Source organism: Diaporthe citri (assembly GCF_014595645.1).
Source record: "Diaporthe citri strain NFHF-8-4 chromosome Unknown scaffold_13, whole genome shotgun sequence".
Taxonomy (NCBI): Eukaryota; Fungi; Ascomycota; class Sordariomycetes; order Diaporthales; family Diaporthaceae; genus Diaporthe; species Diaporthe citri.
In genome coordinates, this window is record NW_025064858.1 from 337241 (window position 1) to 364673 (window position 27433).

At 52.9% G+C, this 27433-nt stretch overlaps 9 protein-coding genes across 9 annotated transcripts; 6 read left to right on the forward strand and 3 right to left on the reverse strand.

The window, feature by feature from the left end:
• Positions 1–249: 249 nt before the first annotated feature.
• Positions 250–1228, forward strand: INS49_004833 (uncharacterized protein; the record flags this gene model as incomplete). Its single annotated transcript, XM_043165621.1, has 3 exons — positions 250–448; positions 496–521; positions 641–1228. 3 exons carry the CDS (start codon positions 250–252, stop codon positions 1226–1228), a joined length of 813 nt encoding a protein of 270 aa, XP_043017750.1.
• An 829-nt stretch (positions 1229–2057) lies between these two features.
• INS49_004834 (uncharacterized protein) lies at positions 2058–4905 on the forward strand (the record flags this gene model as incomplete). Its single annotated transcript, XM_043165622.1, has 4 exons — positions 2058–2312; positions 2372–3973; positions 4028–4530; positions 4608–4905. The coding sequence occupies 4 exons, from the start codon at positions 2058–2060 to the stop codon at positions 4903–4905; spliced, it is 2658 nt and encodes an 885-aa protein (XP_043017751.1).
• A 665-nt stretch (positions 4906–5570) lies between these two features.
• Positions 5571–6776, reverse strand: INS49_004835 (uncharacterized protein; the record flags this gene model as incomplete). Its single annotated transcript, XM_043165623.1, has 1 exon — positions 5571–6776. One exon carries the CDS (start codon positions 6774–6776, stop codon positions 5571–5573), a length of 1206 nt encoding a protein of 401 aa, XP_043017752.1.
• A 644-nt stretch (positions 6777–7420) lies between these two features.
• INS49_004836 (uncharacterized protein) lies at positions 7421–8507 on the forward strand (the record flags this gene model as incomplete). The annotated part of the gene is made up of 6 exons (XM_043165624.1): positions 7421–7769; positions 7844–7937; positions 8001–8058; positions 8129–8206; positions 8264–8427; positions 8501–8507. 6 exons carry the CDS (start codon positions 7421–7423, stop codon positions 8505–8507), a joined length of 750 nt encoding a protein of 249 aa, XP_043017753.1.
• Positions 8508–10408: 1901 nt separating this feature from the next.
• Positions 10409–11644, forward strand: INS49_004837 (uncharacterized protein; the record flags this gene model as incomplete). Its single annotated transcript, XM_043165625.1, has 3 exons — positions 10409–10435; positions 10538–11003; positions 11106–11644. The coding sequence occupies 3 exons, from the start codon at positions 10409–10411 to the stop codon at positions 11642–11644; spliced, it is 1032 nt and encodes a 343-aa protein (XP_043017754.1).
• Positions 11645–12447: 803 nt separating this feature from the next.
• Positions 12448–16725, forward strand: INS49_004838 (uncharacterized protein; the record flags this gene model as incomplete). Its single annotated transcript, XM_043165626.1, has 7 exons — positions 12448–12500; positions 12786–13909; positions 13962–14213; positions 14313–14583; positions 14744–15378; positions 15446–16411; positions 16469–16725. The coding sequence occupies 7 exons, from the start codon at positions 12448–12450 to the stop codon at positions 16723–16725; spliced, it is 3558 nt and encodes a 1185-aa protein (XP_043017755.1).
• A 67-nt stretch (positions 16726–16792) lies between these two features.
• INS49_004839 (uncharacterized protein) lies at positions 16793–17768 on the reverse strand (the record flags this gene model as incomplete). Its single annotated transcript, XM_043165627.1, has 2 exons — positions 16793–17511; positions 17570–17768. 2 exons carry the CDS (start codon positions 17766–17768, stop codon positions 16793–16795), a joined length of 918 nt encoding a protein of 305 aa, XP_043017756.1.
• Positions 17769–18380: 612 nt separating this feature from the next.
• INS49_004840 (uncharacterized protein) lies at positions 18381–20522 on the reverse strand (the record flags this gene model as incomplete). Its single annotated transcript, XM_043165628.1, has 3 exons — positions 18381–18385; positions 18911–20121; positions 20152–20522. The coding sequence occupies 3 exons, from the start codon at positions 20520–20522 to the stop codon at positions 18381–18383; spliced, it is 1587 nt and encodes a 528-aa protein (XP_043017757.1).
• A 3575-nt stretch (positions 20523–24097) lies between these two features.
• Positions 24098–26174, forward strand: INS49_004841 (uncharacterized protein; the record flags this gene model as incomplete). Its single annotated transcript, XM_043165629.1, has 3 exons — positions 24098–24723; positions 24848–24927; positions 25021–26174. 3 exons carry the CDS (start codon positions 24098–24100, stop codon positions 26172–26174), a joined length of 1860 nt encoding a protein of 619 aa, XP_043017758.1.
• Positions 26175–27433: the final 1259 nt, after the last annotated feature.

The following is a 27433-nucleotide window of genomic DNA, read 5'->3' on the forward strand; positions in this document are numbered from 1 at the left end:
ATTTAAACGAAGTTAATCAGCCAAGACAGACCCGGCCTGGGAACGCAATGGATATGTCCAATATCAATGGATGTAAGTCCGGCATCGCCCGGCCACTTCCTGTGAGAGCCGGCTGAAGCGGGGTTGAGCTGGGTCCCCCTTATCGCCCATGACATCAAACCCCAAGCTTTCTCATGACCCACCCGTTGGATCAGAAGCGAGCTTAAGACAAGGCGGAATTCCAGCGGTTCGGGAATTTGCGAGCTCAACATGAAGAAAGCAACACATACGGAATTTGAGCGATTCGACGACCAAGGCAAACTTCCATCAGACAACTTGAAGAGCACAATGGCACCCCCAAAGCGCAAGGCGTTCATCAACGTCGACCTAGGAGAAGGATATGGCAACTTCAAATGCGGCCCAGATGAGGAGCTTATACCGATGATTGACCATGCTAACATTGCATGTGGTTTTCAGTGAGTCTCAAGTTTCGCATGCTGAGTGGTCTCGACGTAGGAATGCTAACAACATCTCAGTGCCGGGTTAGTCCACATACTCCACCTGCAAGGTTAGAAAAGATTGGAATCAGAGCACTGTCTCTAACATCGTGTTTCTAAGTGATCCTTTGCACATGCTCGAGTCCGTACGTCTGTGCAAACAGCACGGAGTCAAGACCGGCGCCCATCCGGGTCTTCCAGACGTGCAGGGGTTCGGCCGCCGTGAGATGAAGCTGGCGCCAGAGGAGCACACGGCCAACATCATCTACCAAGTCGGCGCACTCAAGGCCTTCCTCGACGCCGAGGGCATGGAGCTGCACCACGTCAAGCCCCACGGCATCCTCTACGGCATGATGTGTCGCGACCCAGAGGTCTGCAAAGCCGTCTGGGCCGGCGTGCCGAAGGGTATCAAAGTGTTTGGCCTGGCCGGGACGCACATGGAGAAGGTCGCCAACGAGATGGGCATTGAGTTTGTGGCAGAATTCTACGGGGACGTCAAGTATACTGCCGAGGGAGCTTTGGTGATCGACCGGAAGAAGAAGCCGTGGAAGGTCGAGGATGTGAAGAAGCACGTACGTCAGCAAGTTGAAGACTCGGCGGTAACGGCTGTCACGGGCGAGGTGGTGCATCTGCCGACGAAGGACTACGCCGTCTCCCTGTGCTGTCACTCGGACTCGCCGGGCTGTGTCGAGATTGTCACGGCGGCTCGGCAGGTGGTGGATGAGTACAATAAGGCCAACGGCTTTGCATAGAGAAATGCGGCAGAAGGTCAAGTACCACTCAAGGACATGATACAGCACAAAACTAGTAAGTATGAGACACATTTATTCTCGAACCCGTGATAGGATGAGACTGGGATGTCTTTGAGCTCCAGACAGAGCTCAGTCCGAATACTTTGTCTGCTTTTCATTTCTTGACCCAGTGGCGTACACACCCAGGCCGACATATGTGACAAAATGCACAACTACGGGGGTACTGTCCAACGAGAACGCGAATGTGGCAGTGAATGGGGGGTACTTACCGTACGTGCGTCTTTAAAAACGGTGCCCTCTGGTGCCCCTTCTGCAGTCAAGTTGTAGCTATACGCCCGCTTTGGATCCAAATATCGCACATTTGCAGCCCCCATGTTTACCTTCCACATACAGGGACTGTGAGGCTGCGAAACCCGGATTACGTACGCCCAATTTTAAGAGGATTGTGACGCGACCGAGGATCTACGACCCCCTATTGAGTTGGCAGAACCGGTCAGATTTTTCCTTGCACGCAGATGTGTGCTTTTTCATCCAACAGCATCGTTTCTTGAGGAGAAGAAGAGGAAGGCTCACAATCGCCTACATGCTGTCAATATAATGCAAAGACTTTACCAACATGCATGAGGAAATGCAAGTCGAAAAGAGCTGCCTAATTAAGGGCACTAGCGCTCAGGATTCGCCCCGTCTTAAAGGTAGACTTGATACATCAGCGGTGATATGCAAATACATAATTGATGCGCCAGAACTTCAACCACTGCTTGAACTTTCTTCTTCTTGAACGTGTGAATCAGACCGAACCACTTCACACCAAGCTTTAGAGACATCGACCATGACCGACAAGGAGCTCTTCAACCTGGAAGAGATGTGGGAGCAGGCCGAGGCTAGGTTCAACAGCCGTACCGGAACTCCCCTGCATCTGAAGTGTGCGACTTGGAAGCAATTCATTGAGGAAATCAAGAAGATGCGTGATTCAGACACATCCTCAGCTCCCAATGATAGATTGGAAAGGGCTAAAGAATCCGGCGTCAAGAGGGTTCATTGCTTGAGACTGGTCGGTGGTGTGGCCGCCAGAGCCGGGAGTTTGGTATGCTCGCAGGTGCTCTGTCTTTGCGAAACCTCCAATCTGGTGCTGACCCTACGCAGGTCTCTGGCCCATCCGAGACGTGCTTCAACGCCCTTGGTGTTCTGCTGGATATTGCATTGAAGATCCGCGATTTCCACAAGACAGTGGCTACAATGTTTGAGGTCTTGGGGCCAGCGCTGTCGGTGTACGAGATATACAAGGACAAGGACAAATTCGACAATATTCACCCAGCAGTAGACCGAGCAGTCCACGACATCATGATAAGCTTCGTCGACATCTGTGGCTTATACCAAAAGCTTCATGGGAATAAGTCGAAAGCGAAAAGCTTTTGGACCGATTTCAAGGCTGCGATTCTAAATGACGACTCCGGTGTGGGTAGCGAGATGGAGAGATTCAAAACGTTGACCCAAGTCCATAGAGATGTCGAGGTAACACAGACTCTCAACGAGGTTTTGGAAACCAACGACCTTGCCGCCAATATGCTTCTGCAATTCACAGGTTTTCAACACGACGTGTCCATCCTGAGAAATTCAGATGAGGAGCGGATGTTGCAAAAAAGACATCAACAACATCTGACGGTGATCAAGGATAAGCTCGGATGGAACGAAAGCGCAAGCAAGCAGTCCGAAGCGACCCCGAAGAAGAAATTAGACAACATCCCTGACGGAACAGCAAACTGGTTCAGGACCGAAGAACAATTTCTTGCATGGATGAAAACGAAACCCGTAGGTGAGACGCAGTCTCGGCCACTCTTCGTATTGGGAGGTCCTGAAGACACCGGAAAGTCTGTTCTCATGTCGGCTATCCTCCGGCATTCACAAACCACGCCACGTACCAACAGTCCACTGCGCAACCTGGTCGCTGGGTACTTTTTCCCTCCGTCGTCTGGCACCAAAGATGAGGACAGGCACCCAGTCAGAACAGCTCTCAAATGCATCGCAGTACAGCTGGCAGGGCAAGACAGTGTCTTTGCAAGGACCTTACGTCAAAGATGTGATGATCAAGCTGTTATTGACGACGTTATCAGAAACGGAACGTACCAGCAACTCTGGGCCTTTCTCGGCATCGGGATCCCTAAAGACAATACGGCGCATTACATCATCATTGACGGCTTTGCAAGCCTTTCCAAAGAAAAGGAGTGCGAAGAGCAGATGAACCAGTTGTTTGGTATCTTGGGCACGCAACTCGAATCCGATAGGAGAGTACGAGTGGCAATCTCGGTGAGGTCGACCATGATGTCACTCATGCCAGATCACACGAAACGGAGTTCATTCGTGGTGGACATCGTCCAGAAGAGCGCAAAAGATATTCAAAAGCTCACCTATGACCAACTGAAGGAAAAGGACCTATTCCAGGATGAAGAACATCGAGAGATACGAGACTTGGTCGATCAGATCGCAGCTAAAGTTCAAGATGATTTCAGCAATATCGTTACTGTTGTGGAACAGGTCAACAAACTCGTCGATTCATGCGAATCCAGGGAAGACATCAAAAAAGCCCTCAAGCCTTGCAGCACCGAGTTAAGTGCCTTATCTGATGCAATCAGACGGCTGGAAACTGAACTTGGAGCCAAAGAAATCGATGAACTGCAGGAGCTTTTGCGATGGACAATGTTTGGTCGACAGAAATATTGCTCACTAGACGAGTTGAATGGAGCATTGGTGCGCATCAATCTATCTGGTTTTTGGTAGGCTTTTGCTAACACAAGGTCCCAGTGGCTCAAGTTTGGGACCGCAAACACACGCAAGACGCAAAAGAAGATGGCAGCCAAGGGCAGGTACTCCGACATCTTTACTCTCGACGAGGACCAGGACGTCTGGACCAAGAATAATATGCGCGAGCTACTTCGGCGCCCTGAAAGACAACTTGGAACTGATGAGACACCGAAGATCACGGCCAGCTTTGAAATCACCAAAGGGGGCCTGCAAAGCGTGCAGACGTTCTGTTGGAGCCTATCCCAGCAAGTGGCTCGACTGAGCTTCAACTTCGATCAGGCCGCTCTTGCGGCGGGAAATGTTCGAAAGAGCTTCCGACTCAATGAGGTCGATGCCAATATATCCATGCTCCGTTCCACATTCAAAATCCTTGGGGCAAAACCAAATCCAAGGACGCAGCCGCTTGGCAGATATGCAATGGCCTATTTACCACAGCATATTGAACGTCTTGGAGATGTAGACCAATTGGAACGACAGGAAAAGATCGACATAGCAATGGGATTGTATCGAATCTTCGTGTCCGGAACGTCGTGGACACACATTGGGAAATTACTGACAGCTCAGATCTGTGGTGGCATAGTGACGACAAGGAAATCACAACAATACGGGAATTCATCCGCAAACAGCCTATCCTCGACAACTTGGACATCAAAGACCAAGAGTGGTTGGTGGATGGCGTGGTCGAGCAGGATGAAGTTGAAGTGATGCTCGGGGAGCTCAGGAGACACCCAGCAGAGGAAGCAGGAAAAGGACGCGGATCTACCATCACCACCCAATTCAGAAGACCCCACACGCGAAAGGCTACGCAAAGCATGCAGCAAACTGCGAAGCCCCAAAAACCACAGCCTTTAGGAGATGGACTGCCACACCTGCGGTGAAACTTGGGATTTCTAAAACGACTTCTACCGCTGCAAGTACTGCCGCAACAGGATGCTTTGCCAACGCTGTCACGAAAGCTTCAAGGAGGAACCATTTGCCTCGAACCTGAAATGGGTGGAGGAGCTGGCGTGTCAGAAGGACCACGACTGGCTTTTCCTGCCGAAATGGACCAGAGAAGCATACATGGCAAGCTTAGCCGGCAAGGTGGTGACTGGAGGTCGCGTGGACAACAAAGTGCGCGCGTCTGTGGTGAGCTTGTGCTCGTATCCGACTGGTTGAACGGAATGAAAAAGGAATGGGGCTGGCCAACGCAAGATGTGTCGGAGGAAGAAGAATGATGTTGCTGGGTATTTGTGTGGAGTTTCTTTCCCCCTTGTGGAAAAGGGTCGACATGAAATGCTTTTGAAATGAAACCGAGTACTTCCCCAGGAGCCGAATAAAATGCAAAATCGTCAAGATCTCAGGAAAAGTAACTACAATAAAACACGCGGTGCGAGATTCGTTATATCCTGCCGTATCGGCGTGCACCTGGAGGGAAACCTCCACTCTAGTCCTGCACCAGTTGCATGGTAGTCAAGTGGGGACAGAGGTGCGCTTCCAACACACGGAATAGATCTATTTTCTGGAATCTATTTCACCTAGCTCTAAGATTCGCTCTCTCTGTCTAATTCAGATGGTGAATTGCCGGCGTCGTCGGTGTAGCACGAATCAACTCGTCTTCGCTCGGTGGCGGCGAAAGCTGCTCGACCTGCCGCTTCGACCGCCAATGCACCGTGCCGTACCTGTACAGCTCCCCATACGTTCCCGGTCTGTGGTCTGCATCCTTGAGACCGTCCCTCTTTATCAAGTCTCCCAGCGCAGGCAGACCTCCTGCTGAGTTGTGGTAGACTTTGTACATGTGGCTGTTCTCCAGCATGTCGACCACAAATCTCTCAGCAGCAGCCCTCTTCTCCATGCAGGGCTCGTCAAGACGGGTCGTGAAGTACTCGACCTGCCTCGCGCCGTCGTAGTCCGTCTTGATTGCTCCGAGAACGCCATTCTGGATACCCTCGACCATGAAAGCCCTCTTCTCAAAGACCTCACGCCCATTCCAGCTCGTTTCAACGTCGAGGAGGTTTCTTGTCCGGTCGCCAATGAGCATGTGGGCCACATAGTCGCTCATCTCGAGGACCTTGTCCTCAAAGTTCCAGTCTGACATGCCGTCGGCGATACCGATTTCCTGGACCAAGGGATGCTTATGGAAGCCACGTTCGTTGGTGCGTCCGTTCCACAGCTCCTTGTACCCGTTGTGCCAATTCTTGATGAAGAGGGAGCCCTTTCTCGCGGCCAGCATGAAGTTTCCGAAGCTGCCCCATTTCTTCCTGATCTGGCCGGTGATGATCCACAGTCCGACCTCATATGAATCCGAGCTCGAGAGCGAGTTCCAAAAGAGGTCATCAAGGTGAGTGTGCAGCATGTTCCCGACGTCCATCCAGACGCCGCCGTGCTCGAATAGCAAGGGGAGGCGTATCAGATCTGACGTGTGTTGGGCCTTGTGACCTCCGTCCATGGAATTGTTGATGACACAATCCGGGAACCAGGATTTGTCGACAAAATTGTAGATGTTATTGGGTGAACCGTCGACGAGGTCGACGACGCGGACCGTCCAGCTAGGGCCAAGCTTTCGCACCCAATTCAGGACGGTGCATCGGTAGCTGGGGTACATTGCGTCGAGGCCCTTGTCCCAGAAGGCCCATACGTTCTTCTCCGATGTGACGGGTCGGAACGAGCCGAGCTCGGCGATGATGTCTGTGTCAGACCGTAGGTCAAGTTGGGATCGCGGTACCTCTTCGAGGCTAGTTGCTCCTTTTGGGATAAGAAAGTACAGCATGTTGATGGAATTACTGCTTCTTTGTGAATGGTTGGTGTTGGATGTTCTTCTTTGGATGCTCTCATGGTCAAGAATTCTTTGCTCTCTGGGCGACGCTTCTTATATCCTTAGACGTCTATACTTCAGGAAGACCAGATGTTGCTGCTGATGTAACCAAGGGCCGCACATTCCTTTCACTCGCACTTCGCCGGTCTTGTTTTGGAATAGCGGCGATGAATCATCTCAGCTCATACCACAACGGCACTGGCCGATCAGGGGTAATCGATGTTGGCTTGGCGCTAGTGACGGGGAGGAGGCGCTAGTGCGGTTGGATGGGATCTGTGCTGAGTTATGGTCTCTGACCGTTGTGGCAGTGTGCGTTACCACAGCCACAAGAGTCCAACACTTCACATTATGGCTCATCGTACATTTGGACCAGCTTCAGAAAAAAAAAAAAAAAAGAAAAAAAAAATTTACGACTAAAGGAATGGCATGCTTATGAACTCAGTCAATGTGGCATCTTAAGGACTGCAATGTCGAGGTACATAAGCCTGATTTCCCGCACAATATGGACGGACAGAAGAGACGGACAGAACAGCATCTCACCAGAACGCAACAAGTTCAATTTAGTTGGCCGTCAAAGTCTCATCTTATAAAAATACACCATGATTTACACGAAACCCAAGTCAGATTACGTCGATCTCGACACAAACTTTCAACCGCTTCCCAAGTACGGCCGCCTCTCTCAGAAGCATCCTGCCTACGAGTCCGCCGAAGAAGCCATCGCCGCCGGATTCTCACAACTCTACTCCCTGCCAGATTTTGTGAGTTTTCGAGGAGCTGCCGGCGACGCCGATGCAACCATCCCTCCTGGTGGGCCCGACCGGTATCGAGACGTCACCACCCAGCTCATGTACTTCACAACTCGGGACGGCCACAAGGCGGAGCTCAAAATTTACAAGTCGCCCAATGTTGAGCCAAATGCGGTCCTGATGTATCGTATGCATGGAGGTGGTGAGTAAACTGCAACATTTTGACTATATTGCTTGAAACAGGGAGACCAGGTTCACTGACCCTCCTTTCCCCAGCCTGGTGTGTGGGACGCCATGAGGTTGATGGTGCCGAGAATGTTTACGCTGCCACGAATAAGAATATCGTCGTTGTCAGCGTCGACTATCGATTGTAAGTATAGGTCGATGCGTTTGCGGCCTTGGGAATTGACTATTCCTGCTAACCCATGAGTAGGGCACCAGAGCACCCGTTCCCTTGTCCGCTTAATGACAGCTACGATGGCCTTTTGTGGGTGAGTTGTACAAATGAACACATTTAAGTAAACCATATTGCGATCTAACAATTTTCTTCTTCTTCCTTAGTGTAAAGAAAACGCAACTTTGCTAGGAGTAGACCCGGAAAGAATTATCCTTAGCGGTTCCAGCGCGGGAGCCAACCTTGTGAGACATGATTACACTAAGTCGTCCCTTGTGGACCCAACCGCTAATTTTCTTCAGGCCACTGCCTTGGCTATCGAGTGCAGAGACAACGGTGTCACCGGCGTGATTGCTCAGGTCCTCCATTTCCCGGCGACCTGCCACCCCAAATTCTTTCCCAAGGATACATACGAGTTCGGGAGCTACATTCAGAACTGCGAAAATCCAGTCCTCAGCACGCTGAGGTATGAGGCGTGTCTCGACATATACATCCCAGACGCCGTTCCCGACCATCGTCATTCGCCACTTGTTGCAAAGTCACTGAAAGGCTTGCCACCAACATGTGCGTACCCACCAAACCCTTTCCAGACGGATCAATGACCTGACTCATCGATAACATAGTGATACAATGCGCAGGGTTTGATATTTTGCGGGACGATGCCTTTGCCTATGCAGAAGCTCTGCAGGCTGCGGGTGTGAATGTCGAAGTTTTCGGTTATCAAGGGTTGCCACACTGCTTTCCAGTTATTCTGGAAACAATATCTGAGACTTCTAACTTCTACGAAAGGTATCAAAGGTTTCTGAAGGAGCATTCGACGACTCGAATAAAGACACATAACTAGTAGCATCATATTCTAGGAATTGAGTCGTTTTACCAGACGAGAAAAAATCATCGTCTTCAGATCAGATAAAGCGGAGTTGGCTATGTATGCAAAGCTAATTGGATATATAATTGACTGGAATACGTGTTGCTAGCACAGCGCATTTTTCACGGTTAGCCCAAGAGTAGCATTCCTACTTATTTCAGTTCATTTTAAAGAGGTTGGTGGTAAGCTTGATTAATAGGGGAGGGGATTGGCTGTTAAATTCGATTCTCTTTTCTTGCGCAAGTGCGAGCTCAGTTCGTGCCCACCTGCGACATTCCAGGCACGCTGTCGTGAGACAGCGCTGAGCAAGACACCTCCAACAGTTTCAACCCCCTTAGAATCCTGTTTGAGCCCAGCAAAGCAATTTTGCGAGGGTCAGAGCCTCAAAGGTAGTACGGCAGGATGCCCATATTGGTACCAAATTCCGCAGGAGGGAGGGCATCCGTCTCGGGGTTACACAGCATACAGCCTGCTGTTGCTTATCAACGAGTCCTGACGAATGGAGCCACACACATATTGTGGGGTGCCATTTTTCTCGGCTGGCTGTACGACATGTGTAAGCAGACTGCCCTTCTGTCTAACACATGTATGCGTCCTTTTGGATCTCTCTGACCACCGAACCAATCTAAACCAACGAAGGCGCGGTAACACAGGAAAGTTGACATGGTCATGAAGAGATCTGACCTCCCCAATGGGGGCTCGCCGCCCCCACCACCACCTACTCCTTCCCGAGGAATTTGCCACATTGATGTTTCCTCTGCGGCCGATGCCGAACCACTCATAGAGTCGTGTACTGGACAAGCAAATGCCGTACTTCCAGACGTGGAGGTTTTAGGAGGCTTCCCCGCCCGCGGGCATCCCATCTACGCTGGTTTACATCTGTGCCTCGTGGTGAGCGCACTGACATTTGATGGCCGGGGACTGGAGACTTTGAAGATCTCAAATTGTTTCTGACCTCCCGTCAATTGGGCCAACGGTGCTTTAGTTACAGTTGCACAACCGCGTCTAGGTTCCCTGGCCTGGGGTTTGTGCCATCCGTGGGGCCGTTTCGTCGAGCACAAGGGAACCGCCTATTGAGCAAGACTAAGCAGGCATAGACGGGGCCCCAGATACCCCTTTGCCATTATTACTTGTGCTCTGCGCGACCTTGAAGGTTAGAAACTAGTTTCCTCTGTTGTTTCTGCTGCTCGATATGACCCTGCACTCTGATACGAAATAACTAATTTGTGCGCTTCAGCCTTCTAATGACCACTAGCAGTTCTCCCTCGACGATATCAACTCTGCGGACTGACTCTCAGCCACCAGGGTCGGCACTGACCACAAGATGTCGTCCGGCCCACGCGTAAGAGGGGACCCGTGGCTGATCCAGGTACTCACACCTGTCGCCATACTAGTCACTGCCGTCGTCGCCGTCCGCTTTTCTCTGCGGTTTTCGAGGCGGGCAGGCTTCTGGCTCGACGACTGGTTCATCCTCGCCTCGTTGGTTCTTGCGTGAGGCATGTATACCATATCCGTCCTAAGCGAGGAATTAGCAGGCATTGGGACGCCCTTCAGCGTCAATATGACTACTGATCCAACCATGACTTGGTTGGGACACCTTCTCAAGGTAAATAAGGGGCCTAAAGAATATCCTAGGCAGATATTGAGACCAGTGGAGAATGAAGAAAAGGAACTAAAACGACTAGCTAACCAGCGCCTACGCACACAGCTCCTCTACGCCGCCCAGATCATCTACGCCGGCGCCATCATGACAGCCAAACTCAGCATCCTCGCGCTGTACTGGCGTCTATTCCCGACCCCCTTCATGAAGTGCAGCTGCGTCGTCCTCGCCGTGCTGACGGCCATGTGGTGCGTCGCGGGCGTGCTGGTCGACATCTTCCAGTGCACGCCGGTCGGCAAGGCCTTTGCGACGTCACTCACGAGCGACGGCGGCCGCTGCATCTCCCAGACGGGATACTGCCTCGGCATGATCATCCCCAACATCCTGATCGACGTCATGATCCTCTGCCTGCCGACCTTCGAGGTCTCGAAGCTGCACCTGCCGCGCGGCCAGAGGTGCGCCCTGGCTAGCGTGTTCCTCCTCGGAGCGGGTGTCACCTCGGCCGGCGGCGTGAGGATGTACTACCACCTCGAGCTGGTGGAATCGGGGACGGGCGGGGACTTTGACTTTACCAGTGAGTTTTCAGGCTCTTGAGGCTTTTCCCCGCCCCAACGGAAGGACATGGTACTACTACACGGGGAAGTCGGCTGCTAATGATACCCGGATGGGGACCTAGTGGCCCTGTTTAACCCGCAGCTGTGGATGACTCTCGAGCCCGACATGGCCATCATCTGCGCCTGCCTGCCCGTCATGCGGCCACTGGTGACGATGCTCCTGGCCTCGCCGCTCTACCTTTCCATCACCTCGTACCTCACTGCCGGCTCGAGCACAGGCAGTAGCGCCAACAATGGCAAGCTCGCCGCCTCGAACACGATCGGCGGGTCGTCGGCGGCCCCGAGCAGTGCGGCGCGGGGCGGCGCCGGGGACAACAACACCGATTACCGGGCGAGCAACCACCACGAGCACCCTTCCGAGTACGCGCTGTCGTTGTTCGACTCGTTGGAGTATCTGAGAGACGAGGACGTGGAGGCCGGGCGGCTCGTGCGACGGGACGCCGGAGTCTGGCCCTCGCAACGGGACAGTAGCATCGGGTGCCAGACCCAGGTCAGCAGAAGCGAGAGTATAGGACCCGATGACATCCCCCTGGGCGCGATCTCGGTCAAGACTGTTGTGGATTGTCGTGAGACGACAAGTAGTCCTCCCATGAGGGGCTAACTGAGCCAGCCGCGGATACAAAATCATTATTAATACCATTTTACGTACCATGGATACAATTTCCATTGCCTTCGCATTAGCATGCTACTGAGATTAAAGGTTATCAGCACGCCTTCGGGACTCCGAACTGGGGACGGATCAAGAGAAACCTAATGCAGAACGTCCATTGACTCATTAATTGCATCACTACTGCCCCTTATCAAGATTGTTCATCCAGCGGGGTCTGGGCACAATTACATATCGGCCGCTGGAACATGCGACTGTTCCGATTAATGTCTTCTACAATCTAAGAATCAATCATCGGTAGTTTACTACTGTTATTCATCACAAAAAAAAAAAAAAAAAAAAAAAAAAAAAAAAGAAAACCCTACTACTGCCTACTCTATGTCGGTAGAAGAAGCTCCAGCTTTTCCTCAAGCATAGCTCGCTCCGTCCAAGGGAAGGCCATTGTTATGGACTGATAAAAGGGGGGCGAATGCAGCTGAGTGCGTTAAGTGAACAGTGGAATTACACACGTGCCAGAATTAAAGTTCATCCTTGAACAGTCTAAATGGTTCGAGAGATAAAGCTCATGTGGGGCATTATCTGGATCAAAGCAGGAAGTGCTGCCGGACACCTAGTGGCTCTCAAACCTTCCCCGCCTTCCCAGGCATAATAGCTTTAACTCTTATCTCCTCCACCCGTCCCTCTCGGCTACACATGCCAATCATGGCAATGAAGCTATCTCAGGGCTATGACGCAGGTGGGTTTTTGGGGTTCGTCCAAGCTGGATGCTGCGGGGAAACCCTCGAAGTTGGTTGGAGATGGTGGTCCCCTCCGACCGAAGTCTCGGGACCCGCATCAGGAACCATATATCGTACGTAGGGTGGTGTCGTGTGCCGGTGGAAGACTAATCTTGTTCATGAATTTCCAACCTTGGCCGTCTTGCTGGCTGCATGCTGGAGCTTGTCTGCCGCCTGTAAAACACCTACAACCAGATAGTTTGCGAGAATGGAACAACTCAACACACTCCTGATAGCCAACCGAGGGGAGATAGCAGTCCGTATCATCAAGACAGCCAGGCAAGTTCACACATGAGTGGCACTTTAAACCATGTATTCATTGTTCCTCTCCCTCGGACTAGCTAACGCTCCCTTCTCAGACGCCTTCGCATCAAGACCGTAGCCATCTACACCGAGCCAGATTCTGCATCGCAACACGTCGCCGAAGCAGATATTTCCTATCTCCTCGACGGGGACGCCACGAGGGCCTACCTAGACGGTGACCAGATCGTGCAGAAAGCCAGAACTGCCGGCGCACAGGCTATCATCCCGGGATATGGGTTCCTGTCCGAGGATGCCGGCTTCGCCCGCTCCGTCGCGGCGGCGGGGCTGCACTTCGGGGGCCCCAGCCCAGAGAGCATCGAGCAGTTCGGGCTGAAACACACGGCGCGCGAGCTGGCCCTGGCCGCTGGCGTGCCTGTCGTCCCGGGCACGCAGGGGCTGCTGGACGACGCCGACGACGCCGCGCGGGCAGCGGACGGGCTTGGCTATCCCGTGATGCTCAAGTCGACGGCCGGAGGGGGCGGGATGGGACTGCAGACATGTGGGGATGAGAGCGGGCTGAGGAAGGCGTTCCAGACGGTGCAATCCCGTGGCGCGGCCCTTTTCAAGAACTCAGGTGTGTTCCTGGAGAAGTACTACCCTGCTGCTCATCATATCGAGGTACAAGTCTTTGGCAACGGCCAGGGAAAGGTCGCGGCGCTCGGCGAGAGGGAATGTAGTATCCAGCGCAGGCATCAGAAGGTGATAGAGGAATGTCCCAGCCCGTTTGTCGCGCAGAAGCGGCCAGATCTGCGGAAGCAACTCTGTGCTGCTGCGGTGTCGTTGGCAGAGTCTGTCAAGTATGCAAGTGCAGGGACTCTTGAGTTTTTAGTGGACGACGAGAGCGGTGCCTTCTTCTTTCTGGAGATGAACACCAGATTGCAAGTGGAGCATGGTGTAACGGAGATGGTGTATGGAGTCGACCTAGTGGAGTTGATGCTTCGCCAGGTTGACACACAAATGGCAGGCAAGGGAGGGCTAGAGGAAGTCGAGTTGGATCACATCTCAAGATCATGTCAAGAGCCGAAGGGACATGCGATCGAAGTGCGAGTCTATGCCGAAAATCCTGCTAGAGACTACGCCCCCTCTCCGGGACTCTTGCAGGAGGTCATCTTCCATGAGCTTCCAGGAACACGTATTGATGGCTGTGTTCGAGCTGGAATTACGATCAGTCCACATTATGGTGAGTTGGAGCAAGCCTTTCCACGTACCGAGTTGCTGACGATTTGCCCCAGACCCATTGTTGGCGAAAGTGCTCCAGCATGCCGAAAGCAGATCGCAGGCTGTCGAGGAGCTTCAGACGGTGCTCTCAAAGTCATCCATATGCGGCCCCCCTACGAATCTCGACTTCCTCCTTGCAATTCTCAAGTCTCCAGAATTCGATGCTGGAAACACGATCACGCAGTTCCTTTCCACCTTTGTGTTTCGCCCTCCGGCGATAGACGTGCTGGTTGGAGGCTCCTATACCCTCGTCGAAGACTTTCCAGGTCGCCCAACCATAGGGAGAGGCTTCGGGCACGGGGGTCCGATGGATCCAATATCTTTTCAAATCGCCAACGCTCTTGTTGCTAACCCTCTTGGAAAAGAGGGCCTGGAAATCACCCTCACCGGCCCAGACCTCAGGTTCCTGGCGGATGCTGTCGTATCTCTTACAGGTGCAGCCATCTCCGCCACACTCGATGGCAAGGAATTTCCCATGTGGCGGAGGGTGAGAATATCTGCAGGGCAGCGCCTGACTATCGGGAAGACCTTGTCCAACGCCGGATGCAGGTCTTACCTTGCGGTCTATGGTGGCTTCCTGAATGTTGCAGAGTGGTTTGGATCCAAGGCAACCGTACCACTGACACTGGTCGGTGGGTATCAAGGTCGTCCGATAGCCACGGTCAGTTATCTACTCCACTAACTTCAAACTCAAAGCCTCGAATAATTAGTGAGGACTGACACACAGGGCTTGACAGGGAGACATTCTTCGCATCGTGGATACACTTCCCCCAGAACCAGAGACAAGTTTACCCAGGGAAATACCCGACAGCATTTTGCCCAAACACCAGGAGCACTGGGTTGTGCATGTCATGCACGGGCCATACTGCGAGGGATTCCTATCCCCTGAGGATATCGAAATGTTCTACAACACAAATTGGGAGGTCTCACACAATGCGGCTCGAGGTGGCATCAGACTCATTGGGCCACGTCCGAGATGGGCGAGGACGTCGGGCGGAGAAGGCGGCTCGCACCCAAGCAATGTCATCGAGTACGGCTACCCCATCGGAGGCGTCAACTTTACTGGAGACGAACCAGTCATCTTCCCAAACGACTGCCCTGATTTCGGAGGCTTTGTCTGTCCGTTCACTGTCGTGAAGGCGGACTACTGGAAGGTCGGTCAGCTTCGCGCCGGCAACACGGTCAAGTTCGTCGCCGTGTCCCTGGAGGATGCTCTCTGGTCGCGGAAAGCAAACGAGGCCTTTGTCGACAGCATTGCCAAGTGGCTGGCTTCCGGTTCATACGAGGCAGTGCAAAGGCTCGACGCCACGCCGATCCTAGAGGCACCTTCGTCGGTCCAGCCGGCAGTCATCAGGCTCACCGAGGCAACACCCAGCAGGCCACGCATCGCCTACCGCCAGGGGGGTGATGACTACTTGATGCTGGATTACGGTGAGTTGATGGCACTTAGACATCCGGAAGAGACACACACTGTAGTCTCTGACCCCTTGTTCTGCAGGAAATGGTTCTTTTGACATCAACCACAAATGTCGCATCACAGCACTCAAGCGCAAACTCGAAGCCGGCACCGGTCCCATCCGCTTTTCCCCTACTGGTGAGGGCATCTACAACACGGTCTGCGTCGGCAACTCCATGATGATCTACTACAACGGGCTGGCCATCCCCCAGTCCCAGCTCCTAGACTACCTCGCCGCCCTGGAGGACGAGCTCGGCGACCTGGGCTCCATCACGATGCCCAACCGCACGTTCAGGCTGCCGCTGACCTTCGCGCACCCCCGGCTGAAGGAGTCCATCGAGCGGTACATGGCGAACCAGAGGCCGTACGCGAGCTACCTGCCCGACAACTTCAACTTCGTCGCCGAGAACAACGGCATCACGCCGGAGGAGTTCCGCAGGCTCTGGCTGACGGCCGAGTTTGTGTGCATCGGCGTGGGCTTCTTCATGGCCCTCCCCTTGGGCCTGCCGGCTGACCCGCGTCATCGCCTCAACAGCCCCAAGATGAACCCATCCAGGACATTCACCCCAGAAGGGACGGTGTCCTGGGGTGGATCGTGTCTTGCTATTTATCCGGTTGACAGCCCCGGCGGGTACATGCTGAATGGTTTGACTCTTCCTTCTTGTGACAAGCTAGGGTACAAGAAGGGTTTCTCGCGGCAACGGCCCTGGCTGTACGAGGACATGGACGTCATTACCTTTTACGAGGTGAGCGAGGAGGAGTATGACCGTGAGATGGCATTATTTAGGAGCGGACGATACGAGTTCGAGGTCGAGTCCACGACCTTTGACATGAAACGACATAATGAGCTGCTGGACAGCGTCAAGGACGAGGTTGACGCTATCAAGAAGACGCAGGAGGAGGCCCAAGAGAAGATGGTGAAGCTTGAGAAAGAGCTCCTGGCTAAGTGGGACGAGGAGAAGAAGGCCAGCGGTGTGTCCATGGAAAGCATACAAGACTTGCTGGATGGTGAGTACAACCCTGTGGCGTCATTCCCGATTGGCCGAGTGCTAATATCAAGCGAAGATCCAAATATCGAGGCCATTGAAGCACCTGTCAACGCAAATGTGTGGAAGGTGCTCGTAGAGGAGGGGCAGGTGCTTGAAAAGGGCCAAGTTGTCACAATCCTGGAGGCGATGAAAATGGAGATCAATGTCGCTGTTGATGATCGCTTCGTGGGCTCAAAGATTGAGAAGGTGCTGATCCAGCCGAATGATATAGTCCAAAGTGGAAAACCCCTTGTCTTGGTCAGAACTTCTTGGTCAGAACTGGACGCTGAATAATCGAAGTCTTGCACAATGATTTGCGAATATTTGAAGAAAGTTAAACGTGGAATTACAACACAGTATCTTAGTTCAGAGTCAAATCTCCAATCACGGGCCTGTGATCGCTAATCTTGACCCCGCTCACAAGGTTACCCAGGGTCTTGTACCCGTTCACCGAGAACCGGTTCTTGCCCTGGGGGCCGATCCAGATGTAGTCGATGCGCGAGTTGTACTCGTCGTTGAACCCGGTGTAGGTCCCCGCCTCCCCGGTGCGCTGGCCGCTCGACGCGAGCTTGTACAGGTCCTCGACGTACCTCTCGCCCACGAGGGTCGTGTACGCGCCGTCCGCCTCCCCGGCGTTGAAGTCGCCGGTGAGCGCCACCGGCAGGTCCGGGCCGAACCGCGCGTCGACGGCCTTGATCCTGTCCACCGCCACGCCGATCTGGTTGGTCCGCGCCTCGCCGCTCGCGTTGTCCAGGTGCGTGTTGGCGTGGATGAACCGCCTGCCCGTCGCCGTGTGCTTGAACACGGCGATGGTGACGATGCGGTTGCTGCCCGAGCCCCAGTCCTTGGAGGGCGTGTCCGGCGTGTTGGAGAGCCACTTCGTCTCCGAGTGCTCGACCTGGAAAACGTCCTTCCTGTAGATGATGGGGTTGAACTCCCCGCCCTTGTCTCCGTCGTCGCGACCCACGCCGATGCTTGCCCAGTCGGAGCCGAACGAGGTCATGATGTCGTTTAGTTGTTTCTCGAGCACCTCCTGCAGGCCGATGACAGCAACGTTAGAGACCTCATTAGCCTGGTCAACTATAGACTCGATGGTTAGCCTCAAGGTTGGCAAGCAAGTGACGGTACAAGTGCCTACCCAGAGTGGTAATGACACCTGGTGCGCGGCATTGTGTCGCATCGCTGGCGCATGACAGTCCAAGCCAGTACCGTTCAACATCACCAATGCTGATATCGTCGTTGGCATAGCGAATGTTGAACTGGATGACCCGGAGCGGCTGCTGGGCGCGTACGTGAGCCGCCCCGAGCAGCAGAGCAGTAAAAGTCTTTGAAAGCATCTTGGTTCCGGTGAAGGATAAAAGAGTGAATGTGGTGAGAAAGAACGAGTGAGTGTTACATCTGAAAAGAGAGGCTGAGGTCAAGAGAGAGAATTGAATTGTAGATGCACCTTCCTCTCTTATTATAATTAATCACATCTGACCTACAAGAGAGTCGGTCGTACCGCTCATGCTATCCCTCCTTGAAAGCCAATCATTGCCGTCCTGTGTTTACAGGGCTTAGCGCCTTGGCGTTGAGTCTTGGCCATGCGCACGGCTTGTAAGGCTGATGGCTTAGAGACTGCCCCAGAGCCCACATGCTGGCCCTTTCAATTACGATAAACAAGAAACACCCTAACCAGCGATCACTGAGTCAGGCACTCAGGTGGCTCACGGTTGATCCTCACCCCTATTACGGCTCATTTAACCAGCATGATGAATTCCACCCTCCTTGGTAAAGAAAATCTGCTAGCGTTTCTAAAGGCAGTTAGCGGACCTAGTTTTATCTCTTGGCTCTCCTTAGCATCCAAAGTTACTTTTAAAAAGGCATCTTACTTATTTTGAGGAATATAAAAAGTATTAGGTTGGGCCTTAAGTAGTGCTTAGGCAAGGCATATTAACCATTTGCCATGCTTAACCTTTCGCCTTAACCAGCCCTTTCTTAATTTAATTATCAGCCTAAGAAAGTAATTTTAATTGAAAGGGCGTAATATAGGTGCTTAAAGATATTAAAAATTAAAGTAGGTCTGCTAGTTACTTTTGGAAACGCTAACAGATTTTCTTTACCGAGGAGGGTGGAATTCATCATCCCGTCATTTAACGCCGTAAAAACAACCACCGCTGCCAATGCTAGTCAACATCTGACTCGCACATGCCAAAAAATCTTCAGGATAACTGGTTCCTTGTTCAAGTGACCTCAAAGCCAAGCACTGCCAACTCCATGCTCGGTGCACTAGATAATCCTCAATGCTTCCCTGTCCCACGACATCATGCCTTCGTTGATGAGGTTGATCAGCTTGAAAGATATGAAGCTGCTTCCGAAAACAAACAGGCTAGCTCTCTCGAAGGAATCCAGGTTTTGTCTAAGAAGAAGCATTCTTGCCGAAACGTACGGTTGATTGTGTGTCCTGCTGTTGCTAAGAACAACAGGGACAATGACGTACGTTCACGCAGACCGTGGAGAATAAATTCATATCGAATGTCTTCATCCAAATCGAACCTGCCATGAGAGCCCAGTCCGGATGCGTCCAATTGGCTGTTCTCTGTTATTGAAAGTGCATCCTGTGGCAGGACGTTACCTTCGAGTACAAGGACCTCAGAGTCTCGACATGCGATGTCATACCACGGTTTCCGGATACGTGGCCCATCGTTATCGACCGCCTCGAAGGATATGTCCCATAGCAGAGACTCGAGCCGCTCGTCGCTGCCGCCACGGGCTTGGCCCAGCCATCCCGCCCAAGACCACGACGGGAACGACGGTCTTCTGCGGCTCATGCTTCCATGCACATGGCTCCAGCAGAGGCCCAGTGACAACTCCTGAGATACTGCCGTTCTTGAAGTTGGCGGCGGGGTCGGGAAAGGTATCCCGCACACGCTGGAGAGGGGCATTCTCCCGTGATGTGTCAGGTCATGGCGTACGTAAAATTGCAGGACACCGCGAAAGGCGGCGGCCGAGTCGTCTGGGAATGTCATCTGACGACTGGTATATTCTTCCACTCTGCGCCAGAAGTCGTGGAGCTTGCCCCCACCTTTGATTGTGTCATCTCCATCCGTTGTCAGCCAATTCTGCAGTGATCGCGTCAACGGCCCATAGTTGTACCTTGGAAATAAACGGCCAGCATTAGCTCTGTTGTCGATCACGGAGTCTGCGAAGTACCCTTCCCGCATAGAGATGTCCAGACGTTGAATTAGTCCATCGTTCTCGTAGGTTTTCTGACATTCGAAGTACAGGCCTGTCGCAGTGAATATGACGATGCGCCTGGAAAAGAATGCTTCCTGATATGTCCAGGCCCGAGTAGCCCACTTCGACTCGTTCAATATCTGTGCCGAGTGGGATGGCCAGTGAAATACTTCGACTCCGTGTTTCGTACGAACTGGGCCCAGATCTTCTGAGCGGGGACGACTGATTCCGACGAGACCATAGTTGGCATCTCCACCGGCGCCGTCGACAATTGTCCAAGCTGCGGTGCTGTAAATCTGATCCATTATCTTGATCTGTTGGGCTTTATGCACGGTGTCATCTTGATCGATGCAATATTGGTCAACCCAAAGATAGCGATACCCAGTGGCCAGGGTAACTCTAATCGCGTCCTCGATAGCTTGTGGCAGACCAGCGGGGAGACGTGCGTCCGATTGCATTGGGGGATGGAATGCGCTTCCCCAGACTTAGCTCAACGCTACGTACAATGGTAGATCGGCCTGGTCAATGTTCTTGGCGTCTATGACTATCCTGCTCTGGCAGTCAATGAGCCTCATGTCGGGGGGGCATTCATCCAACTCGAGCTCGCCCGGGCACCAGCCATGGGATGTCTGGCAACCCTCCAACCACTGCTTCACGATGGACACGTCGACTTTCGCAGAGATGGCTCTTGGCCGAAGATCAGAGGAAATGGATAGCCCTGATGGTTTCTGGTTGCTAAGTCTTGTAACGTCCGGGTGCAACTTGTGGTTTATTCCATGTATCTGTCGACCATTGATGATGACAGGATCCATGCCGTAGGCCTCATCGCCGTCTATATCCGGACCGACAAGAAGAAAATTGCGATCTAAGCCCATGCCCGTCTCCTGAAAACAGTACTGCGCCGAAAAGGCATAAAAAATTGATTATGCTACTCCTGAACGGGCTCGAGAGAATATGGAGGTCTCCATATTTCCTGTGTCGGTCGATCAGGTTGCACAACAGACAATCTGTAGCCCCGACAACACGAGACAGGCTTGCCAAGCGAGCTACACGCACACCGACGTCAGTCATCGGCGTGTATCGTCCCAATGATCCGGCTCGTTGGGCTAGCGCGTTCCGCTCAAATGAAAGATTCCTGCCAGCCATGGAGAGATCCAATTGCCGAAATTGTGCGCATAAGCGCGTGCCGGCAGATGTCGACTTTCGGTTCGTGACCTCCGCCATACTGCAGGGCACACGCGCCTGTGGCATGCAGCTTCAATGTTGGGCGGGAGATGAGTCCAGTGGTGACTGGCTAATGCCCCTGCATGCATGGCTTGATTCGAGGCTGATTCGTTGAGCATGACATTGTTTGCGTTATTTTGTGAGATGGACCTCGGGAGCTCTTTCTCTTTGGGTGATGTTTTATACAATCTGCATCTGCGTGCATACGCGAAAGATCAGATCTTCATGAGATGAGGGGCAGTACATATCCATGATCAATGCTTAGGTAAGCAAGCAGAGTTGCGTCCTCACACTTCGGACAACGCTGGGAACCAAAGATGGATTATCCTTAGACGCGATGAACTAATCTTTATGATTGACAGGTTGAAAGTATACCATTCAACTGGGGTCCTTTTGATTGGTCAAGGGGATCTAGACGTATACAAGTTGCCATTTGTCGAAGGTCATGTGTTCACTTCTCGCCATATAGATCGCATTCTTGGGGGCAGGAATCACCTACGCGGGAGTAATACCTAGAGGGTACCCATGAGTGGGTAAATCCTTCCCCTACGCATTCTGTATCAAGGCCAGGGACGCTGTTAGGTAGTGGACAGCTGCCAGAAGCACTTGAGTATATAATCCGGTCTTGTTATGATCTGGACTGTCTAGCCAACTATGATTTCAATATTATCCTCCTGTTATACGTATCTGGCCAGGGGCAAAGCCACGCCCATCATTCCTTTCCACGGGTCTTCTGGGCTAACATCTATGGCATGGCCACCGCACCCCACAAGCAGACTGTACTGGGACCGACGCTTCGCTCGTATCCATTCCCATGCAGGCGCGCTTCCAGTAATCGCAAGAGATTCCGTTGAGACCGGGAAATGTGGCGTGTTCAATGCCGAAGCCATGGAAAATGCATGCACGGGTTCACAAAGTGTAGCTCGACTTGTTATCCGCGTGGATCAATCGGATAATCAAGCGAGTAGGTGTTGCAGCCCAGGAACGTCGTTGCCTTGCGACGGGAGATCAACAAGTTGGACCACAGCAGAGTCAAACTCACAAGTGCCGGAATTCCTATGATTACCGCATAGATCCGGCAGAGGGCATGGGGAAGGCGAGAAGTCTCCGAACTGGTGTCAGAGACCCGGCAGCTCCTGTCGATCTGGGGGCTGGGCGCAGGGTCGGTATCTTCAGAAAGTGCAGGGCCGAAGCCGTCCTACTTTACCGAGGGATCCGATCTCAGAGTCTGATCTCCGATCCGTACGCTTTTGTGAGATATGACCAGATCGAGTGGAGATTCACAGGTTTCGTTTTCGGAGGCGATAACCGGAAGAGTCACCTTATATGACAAGATGTGACCGCGTGAAGCATGCACGAGGTAGCATCTGAGTTTGTGGGTAGCATGATACCTTGCCTGCTGCACAGCACTGCAGAGCCCGAACTTCCCTGCACACCTTCGGTGAGCCGAAGGCTAGGCCATGCATGGCCTAGTGTCGGGTGACAGTCACGTTAGGCGCGCGCCGATGGCTGGCCACGGTGCATCCAGTAGGTTTGTTCCTGGCCTGGCGGATGGCCTGGCGGACTGTTGGCTCTTCTCTCGATGTTTCATGGGCCCCAGCTAATCAGGGGCCACGCGTCAGGCACGCCATCCTGGAGGACATCTAACGCCAGCCTCCCGGAACTTGGAGCGACGAAGTATGGAATACGGGTAGCGAGCTAATCCACGCGCTCCCCGACCCGAATGCAACCTTACCTTAACCTCAGCTCTGCCCCACCAACCTGGTTAGACTTTCGCGCAGAAACAGACCAAGACGACGGTTCATTGCTTTTGCTCGACTCCCCACTCCTGACTCTCTCTCGCCCTTCTCGCTGTGAGGTCGGTTAGTGGGCCACTGCTATCGTAGTAGCGTCGAGCTTCTCGCTCATGTCAAAATTTCCCGCTCATGGTCTAGCTCAGCTCGCGTCTATTGCAACCCAACTCCTCAACCTCAAACATTAAAACGTTTGTAATAAGGGTGCGGCAGTTAATGCCGAAGTTTGCACGATGAGCTTTGACCTAGTTCACGACATACACGCGGTATATAGTCGTTCACGTATAGCCAGCTCCAATCATAATTCTGGCTAGAGTTGAGTTTGCTGGATCAATTGACCGACGTGATATTCCTCGTCATCGTTACGACGGCCAGTGTAGCTTGTCAGCAACAGCGGACAACACCGGCCTGGAATCGTCATTGGACCGTCGCCCGTCATGAAAGGAAGTCCATTCAGGGACGTCGTCAGCAAAACATTACCTCCGCCACATCCCGTCACGACTAAATCTTCATCTGAGCTGTATCCTGAATGGCTGGGCCAGCGTTACTAAACCATATTGCGTGACAGCTAGTGCAGCGAGGCAATTTGGCATTAGACTCGGAAACAAACATGTCATTCTCGGCACGTCAGCGGACCGCTCCTCGGTTGACAGCGCGAGGTTGCGGCAAAGTTTGGCTCTTTGGGATGCGTGGGGCCGGTTCCTGCAAGGTCTCGCAACGGCAAGGGGTTAGAAATGCAACTGCTATAGCTGCACATGAATATAGGAGTAATATTGTCTGTATCCTACAAGGTCACGCAAGGGCAAGGAGCTAGACGTGCAACGGCTATAGCTACATGTGAATATAGGAGTCGTATCGCCCTGAATTTCCACCTTGATTAATTTACAGTGTCTCTTCACGTCAAGGTAGATACGATGAGTCTGCAACGTTGAGAAGAACCCCGTCAGAATATATATCCACTATTAGCCATTCGTAATGCTCAGTAGCTCAGCTTCTTCCTCCTCCTTGCGTACCTACTCCCTTGATGCAGACGCTGGAGAAGCCGACGATCAAGACATACCTCGTGTAAGATCACCTGGGGGAATGTCGCTGCTGAACAAAATCTTGGCCGGGAAGTACGACTTTATGGCTCATCACCGGAAGACATCGGACCACGAGCAGCTCGGTGGCAATGCCTTCAGGCCAGAGACGAAGAGGTTGGTTGCTTGAGTTCCTGTCATCCCTTCCTCGGCTGCCAGCGCACTGTCATTTTGGACATTTGGAACACCTTGGCGGCCTCGCCACTGAATATCCCGACGGAACCTTTGGGCTGACCCACGCCTCTCTGTTTGTCTCTGTGCAGTCTTCCTGACGTACCAGAGAGCATTGAGTCTCCCGTCCCAACGAGACCCGATCGCTCCACATCGAGAGGAACTCGCTCTTTCTCTCCACACATGCGTAGCAAACGTTCAGGACTTTCGCTCCGCTCTACCGAATCGTCATATCAGACTCAGGTCACCACCCCCAGCCCCCCACCAACGGAGCTCGCGCTGCCTGCGCTGCAGGCCGCAATTGCTGAACATCCAGACGGTCTCGAGCCTCTTTGCGAGGAGGAAATCGAACCTGGCAGCTTTGACCTCGTCTTACCGGAGAACGGCGAAGACACCGGCCTGTACTCGCTCGAGGAGCGATCCGAGTTCCTATTCTCCTCGGAACACCTGAGGATATTATTTGGAGACTTCACGCTCTACCAGCGATTTGCCACTTTCATGAGCACCCATCGACCAAAATCCGTGCCCCTTCTGGTCTATTACCTGGACACCGTCAAGGCATTGGCGGCTTTCAAGTACGCCAATGCCATCAGTGAGGCGCTGGAGCCCCTGGACGCGTACGATTTCACGCGAGACAACGCCGCCGCACCAAAAACGGTGAACGAATGCCTGGAGAGGAAAGCCAATGCCGCATTCGATGTGCTGGCCCAGGAGGACCTGCCCGCTTTCATCACAAATGTGTGGATGCAGTTCGTCGAGGTTTCCATACGGAGGCGTATTGTGGGTTCCATGCCTGCTCACTTGAAGGAGTAAGTTCCTTTTACTGCCGCTTCTGGCCGTCTCTATAATTGAACGAGAAATTGCGCTGTAAACCCGGCGTTTCTGCTTCGAGAATGAGATAGATGCTAAATATGTGGGCTTGCCCAAATCTAGTATGTCGGAAGGTCTGGCCGAAACTTTCTGCCTCACCGACCCCTCCCGCCGCGACAACCCCATAATCTTCGCTTCTGAGGGTACGTATCGCGTTTCTTACAGTCTTACCAATGGATAACATGTTTTCGTGGCCAAAATAATGGCGGAATGACTTACTCTTCGTCAATAAACAGAATTCCACAGGACCACACAGTATGGCACCAAATACGTGATCGGCCGGAACTGCCGCTTCCTTCAGGGGCCCAAGACGAGTCCCTTCAGCGTCAGGCGCATAAGGGAAAAACTCGATGCTGGGAAGGAGCACTACGAAACATTCGTCAATTACAGAAGGGATGGGTCCCCGTTCATGAACCTGCTTATGTGCACCCCTTTGATGGACTCAAAGGGCAATGTACGATATTTCCTGGGTGCACAGGTGGATGTATCAGGGCTAGCCAAGGAGTGTGCTGGGCTGGATTATCTGAAGCCTTACTTCGAGACTCACTACGAAGCCGACGACGACGAACAAATTGAGGAGAGAACACCGGGGTCACAAGAAGAGGGGGAAGTCGAGCAAGAGGCCAAGGACGAGTTTCAGGAGCTGAGCGAAATGTTCAATCTGCGGGAACTGAACACTGTGCGCAAGCACGGGGGAGCGATGTACAGGGCCCTGCAGGGCCAGGAGCAGACAAACCTGTCGAGCTGGCCCAAGGAACGCGTCGTGATCGTCTCCGACTCGGACGGCGGCGGCAGCGGCGACAATGACGGCGGCGACAATGACGGCGGCGACAAGAGCAGCCCGGACGCCATCACAAGCCCCCTCGCGCCGCACAAGGCCCCCTGGGCAGCACAGGACGAGGCAAGCCTGCCGCTGCGCTCCAGGCCGTCGACCCCGGCGGACCGCAGCGCGCTCAACCGGGGCGGCAACATGCCAGGCGCGTACAGGAACTACCTACTTGTGCGGCCGTACCCGAGCCTCCGGATCCTGTTCGCCTCGCCGTCCCTGCGCATCCCGGGCATACTGCAGTCCAGCCTCATGGAGCGGATTGGAGGCTCGGGACGCGTCCGGGACCAGGTCCAACAAGCATTCGCCGAGGGGCGACGGGTCACCGCCAAGATACGCTGGATCTCCAGCCCTCGTCGGAATGTTGAGTATAGCCGTCCGAGATGGATTCACGCTACGCCTTTGCTCGGTAGCAACGGCGGGGTGGGCGTGTGGATGGTGATCATAGTCGACGAGGAGGAAGACGAGGTGGCGAGCAAGTCGATCAAACAGCAGAGGAAGCAGAGGCGGTTTGGGCTCTCAGCACCGCCGCTGGAGATTGACACATCAAGGGGAGCAACATGAGCAGAGACTAGTGGAATCATGTGGATGAAAGAAACGAAATACTAAGGAACTGGGAAGCAGCGAGAATAATCGCCGGATCTCGTTGTATTCTTTGGAAACATGGGCCCTGCGCGTATCAGCCGCCAAGGGCAAAGTCACGCGTGCTTGTGTGCGATTCGCAGTCGCGATGTAAAGTAGTACTGGTATTCCGATAACAGATCAACTCGTATTGAGGCACTTATGTCTGACCGAATATACAACCAGGGACAAGACATCCAGATGCAATGGCTTCCTCAGACTCTCGTAACCCATGCAATCCCGACCCGCACTGTATCCATTATTCGATCCAAAATTCCTACTCGACCCATGAAGTAGCGATCAGCTATTAGCTGTCGAAGAGTGGCCCATTGATATCGCGACTATATTTCTTTATCCTCGCTCAACATGAAATATGCATCCATTGTGGACATTGTGTTTCCTTTAGTTTCGACTGCAACGCCATCAACGCGTGACGGATCTTCTAAAGTCGAGCCGAGAGTAATTCTCGGTGGTCTTTGGCGCATCCTTATCAACAGACTTGAAAGCACAAGATCTGGAAAGCTCATTGGCCGGGCCGTGACGCTCATCTTCCCGAAGAGGCAAGGTAGTAGCTCCGGCCTATCTACCCATATTGTCCTGTGGATGTTCAGTTCTGTATTTATCCCATCCAGGATATTGCAATAGTGAACGAAGCGAGAGTAGAATGCTGGTGTCAGAACCCTTAGCTCTAATATGTCGTCGTTTTCTGAATCGTCGCCGTTCTCTGAACTCTCGCCATTGGAGGAGGTGAAGACTTTTTCTCTGGCCGAGTCACACGGAGAGAGTGAGACCGGGACTTGGTACAATCGGTAGGTGGTATATCACTTAGCCGGCTCTGAGTTCTTCGCGACAGGAGAAGGGGAGGTTACAGGCGTCTCGCACTATCTATTCAAAAAGCCCGACAAACCTGCATTACCCTAAGCAGCCTATCTTCATATTTTTAATACAAACGGAGATTTACGCAGGAAAAGAATAGAGAATTATAAAGGTATATAGTGCCCTTACTATACAATTAATATGCACCACCTGAATTAAGCTTCTTTGAAACCCTTTTGGACTTTTCTCCGCGAGCATGCGCATCACCAACAGTGCCCGAGCCCGGCCCCACCTTGCCCGCATTCGCCTTAACATCCCTTCTAGTCAGTAGCCTCGTCGTATTCTCTTTGCCGCTCGGACTTTGTTATTCCCCTAACATAATTGTA